The sequence below is a fragment of the Dermacentor variabilis genome, chromosome 7 (assembly GCF_050947875.1).
Source record: "Dermacentor variabilis isolate Ectoservices chromosome 7, ASM5094787v1, whole genome shotgun sequence".
Lineage (NCBI taxonomy): Eukaryota > Metazoa > Arthropoda > Arachnida > Ixodida > Ixodidae > Dermacentor > Dermacentor variabilis.
In genome coordinates this window covers 165,550,685-165,558,765 of record NC_134574.1, presented here as the reverse complement: position 1 = coordinate 165,558,765, position 8,081 = coordinate 165,550,685, and the positions used below count along the sequence as shown (strand labels likewise).

The following is an 8,081-nucleotide window of genomic DNA, read 5'->3' as shown; positions in this document are numbered from 1 at the left end:
ATCACACAGGGCTCGTTGCACTGCTCCCGGATCGTCGTTGAGCTGCTCAGCATACAGTCAACTGCATCTCTTCGCTGCTGGCCTCCGTTGTCGCGATCTCGCCGCTGGCAGACAGTTGTTTGAAGTCGGAGGCGATCTCACCGCTGCCAACCAGATGTTTGGATCGGACTGCTGGTACGATCTGTTGGGAACTCGGCGCTGACGCCCGTGGTTGTACCTGGGTCGCAAGCCCCAAGGGTAGCGTTGGCCTGGCGGCCTGGGGTACAACTGGAAGCATCCGAAGGTCCCGGCAAAGCATGAGTCGACTGGTAACAACGAAACAACTTGTTTATTTTAACATCGCAAAGAGTTGGCGGTCAGGTTTGACCGAAGTAGAGAGACGGGAGAGCACTTTACTCAGCAGAAGAAATCGGAGCCCTCCTTTTTGCGTCCGGGGGCAGCTGTTTTTATACTCTCGCAGTTGAGGGCAAGAAGGAACCCCTCAAAAGACGAGCACGTGAATGTACAATGGGCTAATGGTGACGCACACTGTCGTAGCGATGCCGTAGCACCATGACGAGCACGATCTCGTAGCACCCTGTCGAGCACGATCTCGTAGCACCCTGTTGTAGCGCTGCCGGTCGGGCACAATGACTGTAATGAGAGGATGGTCCCTGCTTTGGCATCGCCTGTTTCGGGCACAATGACTGGAATGAGAGGATGGTCCCTGCTTTGGCATCGCCTGTTTCGGGCACAATGACTGGAATGAGAGGATGGTCCCTGCTTTGGCATCGCCTGTTTCGGGCACAATGACTGGAATGAGAGGATGATCTTTTGCGGTCGCATCGCCGCAGTCGCGCCTGGAAACACCTGCCGATGAGTGTTGCGGCGACGACGATCGGGCCAAAATGTCTGCCGCCCCGCCGCAGTCGCGCCGGCAAAACCACGTGTCGCAGGCGAAACGCAACAGTGGGTAGCGCGAAATTAATCTCTAAAGAGCCCATCACCAACAAGCTATGCAAGAACAAACCAGACGCCACGATTTTTTACGTGCGTTACTGAGCTCTACAAAGCGCGTCCCCCTTAATAAGATACTGTTGCCTCACGTAATGCGGACTCGTTTTGACCAGCCTCACTGAATTCCTAAATTCGGCACTTTTGGGTATAAACCGTTTTCCTAAAGTTGCAATCGACTGATCTTTTTATACCTTTATCGGTATCTATACCAAAGAGTTTGATCCTCACATATGATTTTCCAGGACACATTCAAGTAGGATTTTTATGTGAAAACACGAGTCTACCTGCTTAGGCGGATGTATATAGAAATGCAGAAGTCAGTGCATCTAATATCATGTATTTTATTCCAGACAGACAGTAAACGCTACAAAGAAAACACGCCGATGCTGAAGCACTACATTGCTCGTCAGCACTGAACTGACGAGAACTATTCTCGAAGCAGTGAATCCAGTGGCTTTTGCTAACACCAACTCAAGCGTAGTATTTCTTTGGCGCTAGCTATTCTACGTTGGAAACTCTGACACACTGAGAGGTACTGCTTCGTTGGTTTCGCACAGGGTGCTGCAAGGAGTGAACAGAAATTGAAACAAAATATTCGTTTAAAACAGAACTGGCGCAATTTAGCTTACACAGATCGAAGAGATGATAAGGTATTAGTCTTATACTGTCCTTTTCTTATTTACAAGTATATACAAGTTAAATATCACTGGTATTGTTGGTTCCCATAAAAAATTACTTGTGTTTCACGGGAAAGCCTGCATCAAGACCCAACACGCTGTACATTTTTTTTTCTTTTTAATGGAACGCACTATGCGTCGAGAATCATGTCGTATAATTTATTCAGGCACATGCAAGTTCTTTTACAAAAACACGATGTGACCTCGGCTGAAGAAGTGGACCAAGACGTTGATTTACACAAGGCAAATGATGCTGATGGGCCACATCAAGTCATCCCACTATAACTGCCATGCTTGCGGAAGCTCTTCAATGTTGGATGAATGTTTTCAAACGCCTCATAAATTTGAGACCGTTCCTTGGCTCCTGTGGTAGAAAACACAAGATTTTTTTTTACTTTAAAGAGCTCATTCGCAATGCTTGTGACGATAGTTTTGGACAATGAGAGCCTCTTGCATGCTGTGACCTACTTCAACAAAACCAGCAGCTGCCTAGCTGGCACAGTCCAAGCTTAAATGTGGTGGCTCCCGTCGATATTTCTTGGAGATACGCCTATATTGTGCACAAAAATCAAACACTGCACCCAAATTCTGAGATTATGAAACCTGGAAACAAAGACAGGCACCGATTTCTTTCAACACATTCAATTGGGCACTTTCGGCTACTCTGGCAGCACACTTTACTTTCGGCTGGTTGAAGTCGAGTGCTCAGAACTCTCACTTTTGAACTGGGACCGAGAGAAAGAGAGAGAGAACTAAACTTTTATTTTCGAAAACGGTAATCCGAGTCAGAACCTGGTTCACACTATGTGGAAGGATTCCTTATTCCAAGAGCCCTCCGGCTTGGGCTGCCTCCTTGGCCCGGGCGACGAGACTGCGTTGGTCGTCCAGGTCATCAGCGGAAAGCTTGGCCTCCCACGTTTCAGTTGTCGTAACAGCCAACAAAATTACGCTCGCACGCTTATTCTTATTGTTTTGGGAGCAGCAGAACATTCAGCTCAAGCAGCATGTCCTTGCTTCTAATCTCAAGAGGGCTCCGCATCGTTGCAAACAGAGTTGGACCGCGGTAGGACCCAGTCGAATTTATCCATTAATGACCAATGGGCAGCGCTTGTTAAACAGTGGCATGCATAAAATAGGCGGAAAATTTTCATGACCGCTAATATGCAAAAAAAAGCATTTCTTAGAACACTGACGATACCAGCTGAAAAGAGGCGTCACTCACCTGTGAGCACGATTTTTCCCGATACGAAGATAAGCAGGACAACACGGGGCTTGACCATGCGGTAGAAAAGCCCTGGAAACAGCTCAGGCGCGTAACTGAAAAGAGAAAAGAGCGACTCCCTTCGATGACTGGCGCACTACACTACTCGCAAAGATAAAAATAAGACAGTGCCTGACACAGCTCTCTTCGGTATCACACTAAGAATTACACGAACACACCTACCTACATACCAACCTACCGCAAAGCACCTGAGATTAGGCAAAGAATGCTTCGCGTTAAAAAGAAGTATCATTGCTCCCTTTGGACTAGAAAAAAACCTTTCTGCTCTTGGTAAAATGCTCCCCAGCGATTCCTGAGAAAGAATTTTTCAGCTTGGAACATTGGGCGCCTGACTGATACTGGTGTAGAACAGAATTCATTTTAGGGTGGGGGCACACACTTGACCGGCGGAGAGTGGTGGGGCAGGCGGATGTTGCCACACGTGGTTTTATGCCACGTATCTCTAATGCGCGGAAATTTCTAGGTGGCAGAGGGGAGGGCACGTGCCCGGTGTTTCGTCCTGCCCCTCCCCCTGTCCATGCCCCTGCTAACTGAAAGCACTCAGAAGATCGGTGCTCATCAAGTCGCTGTTAATTCCAGAAATCATCGAAAGGCAAAAATGAAACGCAGTGGCCTCAGTTAGGAGGCGACTTTGCTTTCTACTTCGCGGAGTCGAGGCAAGCTGATAAATAAGCTAGTCTGGTACAGACGAAACTCGTGAAACGTACAGGCACTCGTGAAACCACATGCGCGCTGCTTGGTAAAAATTAAAAGAGGATAAGCAAGCGGAAGGCACCGTCTCGGAACTGCGTCATGAGCATGGCTAATGTCATCGATTTTGGCAAGAACTGCCGGGAGATTATTAATCGTTGATCATAGTTTTAAAAAAGAAAAAAAGTAAGAAAGGAAATAACCCCGCATTGCTTTTGCAAGTACGCAAAAGCTTGAAATTCAACGTTTACAAACTTCCCACGGAAAAAAAAGAAGAATTAAAGGTGCGGAAATGACGTTAAATTCATAACGTTGCAAAAACCTCAACGGTGTCATAGGTTTCAATAAAAAAAAACGGAATTTTGAGTTTAGTTTCTTTAGCTAATATTGAACTCCTTCAGCTAAAGAAATACTTTTTAACATTTACACATGAGTTGCAATTTAGCATCCTACTTTTATAACAATTAAATGCCTATTTGCGCCTTTCTTCCTTTAACTGTGCTGCATTACATTTCGATCACTGAATGTTATATATATTGCACTAATCCAAATATTAGAACCGTTCGAACGGTTCTAATGATCGTTACTGTCCCAGCATCTGACCTGTCCATTTATCTTGTCTTGTCTGCGCTGTTCGCCCCATTGGTCTACCATGACTTTCAATTGAGGATACGTTACAGCGAATGTAAAAGCTCGAACCTCGCAAATTGGCTGTGTACCCGTTGAAGCTCTTCCAGATCTATGGGAAAACGGACATCGCAGCTGCCGACCATGTTCTGAATCTTGAAAGCGAGAAACTTCACCTGCAAAACAACTTTCATTGTAACACGAAAGGCATTTTACAGTATTTATTTCAAACGTGGAAAAAAAATAGCAGTCTCACCCGAAAGTGAAGAGTTGAAGGCGACGGGTAGGTCTATATAGCGTTGCGCTTGAGCTGCTCACACTCTGCTTTAACAATACCGGGCTTTAACAATACACTCTGTTTTAGCAACACGGCGTGACGCAGCCCATGAGAAAGCTGATGCTACGCATCATCATCATCATCAGCCTGGTTACGCCCACTGCAGGGCAAAGGCCTCTCCCATACTTCTCCAACAACCCCGGTCATGTACTAATCGTGGCCATGCCGTCCCTGCAAACTTCTTAATCTCATCCGCCCACCTAACTTTCTGCCGCCCCCTGCTACGCTTCCCTTCCCTTGGGATCCAGTCCGTAACCCTTAATGACCATCGGTTATCTTCCCTCCTCATTACATGTCCTGCCCATGCCCATTTCTTTTTCTTGATTTCAACTAAGATGTCATTAACTCGCGTTTCTCCCTCACCCAATCTGCTCTTTTCTTATCCCTTAACGTTACACCTATCATTCTTCTTTCCATAGCTCGTTGTGTCGTCCTCAATTTGAGTAGAACCCTTTTAGTAAGCCTCCAGGTTTCTGCCCCGTAGGTGAGTACTGGTAAGACACAGCTATTATATACTTTTCTCTTGAGGGATAATGGCAACCTGCTGTTCATGATTTGGGAATGCCTGCCAAACGCACCCCTAATGCCAAATGCTACGCATACTGCAGCATAAACAGCGCCCTGGCAGATAACAGGCGTCCCACAACGCTGGCACGATGAGGGTCACTGGCAGCGGCCTTATACAGGTAGGCGTCGGACCTCGATGATGCACGCGATGAGTCCGACGGAAAACCATCGACGTTTGTCAGCGCCAATGAAGGAACTCGATAGACGGGGCGACATTATTCACGCAGCTATACTCTTCCTAGGGAACGCTAGTGTGCGGGTGCACAACGCTCGGGCCAGCAACGGAAGCCAGACCGCATGCCCTGGATCCGGCAGAGCCAATTGAGCAAAGTGTGATGGTACGGCCATACGGCTTCGGCGTTTTTTTTTTTTTTTGCAGCCAAATGTACTGCGCGTTTCTGGAGGCATTCTAACACTTCACGCGTGGGCCACGCATGCGCCGTTGGTACTGGGAATGCACGACGGCGACGGCGGCACTAAGGTGTCTAAAGTGTCAGCATAGCAACATAAAATAAACAGAACACATCGATGTTTGTCCATGTAAGCGATACCTCAGTTCTGGAGAAACATGAAACGCGATGCGCGGTATGTACAATGTGCAGGCTTCTATTTATAGATTACAGAGACGTGTCCATGGTTTGCCGTCGTTACTTTTTTTCCTTGTTTCGCACTCCGCAGCTGTCTTATCTTCCGAGGGGCCGCCATTCGAAACTGAGAGAAACGGTATTCTGCAGTTCCCTTTATATACGTCTGCTTATGACATCAATTGCCTCTTCCTGATTAGTTAGTAGTTCAGAGTACCTGTTTTTTTTAGTTATTTGCGAAACGCAAGTGCTCTTGCTCCTGCCGAAACACCCAGTGCTGACATTTCGGACCGTTTAGGTCACTTGCTAATATACGCATGTGTCACAAATCACGTGCGCAAACTAAAAACGCATCGTCCAACCTTTAGTCGGACGCCCCGGTCGGCCAGGGCTGACTAAATATTGAGTTAAGGGCACGGAAACGGTACAAGATGCGCGGTCCGATTTAGGCACTATATAAAACACTACCAGACTATATGACGTCAGTGTGCTCCCGCTCAGTCGATATAGGTTAGAAGAAGTGGACACCAAAGTGGGCGGGCGTGATGCTACGAAAGTTTCACTTTAAAACACGGGGCGTCGCCAAAACATCAAAAAGATACCTGAGCGCGCCCTTGGGGACGTTTCAAGCAATACTGCCCTTGTGTGAGCTAATCAGCATTTTGAAACATGGCATGTCAATGAAAATGTTTCAACAGAACCGCTATCTTTATAAACCATGACCACTGCGTTAGCATCTTCGTCGCGTGCAAATGGTGACACTAACACAGCCAACAGGGAAGACGACACGCGGCACAAGGCATTGCTCTGCAAGGAAGCGGGCTTTAGAGACACAAAAGCACAAAGACGAGGGAATGCGAAGATGGTGCAAAAAAGTGGCGTGATCAAATCCACTTATACGACGAACAGCGGAGAAGGCCCGTGAGATAAGTGCGAGTGGTTCTGTGCGGCTATTTCTTTTTCCCTATAAAAGTGCGCGTCTCGCTACACTATACCAACTACAGCTTCATTACGCATCATTTTCTTTCTTTCTTCATTTTCTTAGTCATCAAAACATTTACACGCATATATTCGCGATCGTGCAATGATTTTTCGAACGTGGTTCTGCAACCTACAAACAACCCAAAAGATAAGTTCATAATTTTCAACGTTCCAGCGCCATATCCTGGAAATGTAAGGAGAAAAACGTACGTCAAAGCCCAACTTCTGAACGATCCGGGTATACTTTCTCGCTGCCATCCTTGATTGATCTTCACTGAAATGAACGAACGAAAAAAGGGCATATGCATTATTTTATGTTCGGCTGTATATATTTTTAGAGGCGTTTGCTCACGTAAGACGTATGCTGCATGCTATCAGCGGATTGTACCGCTTCGCTGGCACGCTCACTTAACACTGCTACGCCGCCGCTTGTGCGTGCATGAAGCCGTCCACGCCTGCGCTCGCGCCGCGGTGATCAAAGTACATATACGACGAGTCGGCTTATATGTCATCATCATTATCATCATCAGTTTATTTTATGTCCACTGCAGAACGAAGGCCTCTCCCTGCGTTCTCCAATTACCCCTGTCCTGCGCCAACCAATTCCAACTAGCGCCTGCGATATGTTTAATTTCATCACCCCACCTAGACTTCTAACGTCCTCGACTACGCTTCCCTTCTCTTGGCAACCATTCCGTAACCTTTATGGTCCACCGGTTATCTAACCTATGCATTGCATGACCTGCCCAGCTCCATTTCTTTCTCTTAATGTCAATTGGAATATCGGCTATTCCTGTTTGCTCTTTGCTTCATACCGCTCTCTTCATGTCTCTTAACGTTACGACTAACATTCTTCGTTTCATCGCTCTTTGCGCGATCCTTAACTTGTTTTCGAGCTTGTTTGTCAGTCGCCAAGTTTCTGCCCCATATGTCAGCACCGGTAAAATGCACTGGTTGTACACGTTCTCTTTCAATGATAATGGTAAGCTTCCAGTCAGGAGCTGACAACCCATTTTTATTCTGTGAATTTTCCTTCTCGTGGTCTGGGTTTCCTGTGATTAATTGATCTAGGTAAACGTACTCCTTCACAAATTCTGCAGGCTGGCTGGCGATCCTGAACTCTTGTTCCCTTGCCTGGCTATTCATGATTATCTTTGTCTTCTGCATATTAATCTTCAAGGCCACTCTTACACTCTCTCTGTTAAGGTCCTCAATCATTTGTTGTAACTCGTCCCCAGTGTTGCTGAACAGAGCAATGTCATCTGCAAACCGAAGGTAGCCGATATATTCACTGTCGATCCTTACTCTTAAGCCTACCCAGTTTAATAGCTTGAATTCTT

At 46.6% G+C, this 8,081-nt stretch overlaps 1 protein-coding gene across 1 annotated transcript in view; it reads right to left on the bottom strand.

The window, feature by feature from the left end:
* Nucleotides 1-1,839: 1,839 nt before the first annotated feature.
* The window catches only part of LOC142587265 (uncharacterized), an 11,908-nt gene continuing 5,666 nt past the window's right edge, over nt 1,840-8,081 (bottom strand). The window contains exons 3-6 of the mRNA XM_075698142.1: nt 6,952-7,015; nt 4,345-4,448; nt 2,896-2,990; nt 1,840-2,037 (exon numbers count right to left, since the gene is read on the bottom strand). Of these exons, the coding sequence (XP_075554257.1) occupies nt 1,940-2,037; nt 2,896-2,990; nt 4,345-4,448; nt 6,952-7,015 (361 nt within the window). The 3' untranslated portion in view covers nt 1,840-1,939. The remainder of the gene's footprint in view (nt 2,038-2,895; nt 2,991-4,344; nt 4,449-6,951; nt 7,016-8,081) is intronic.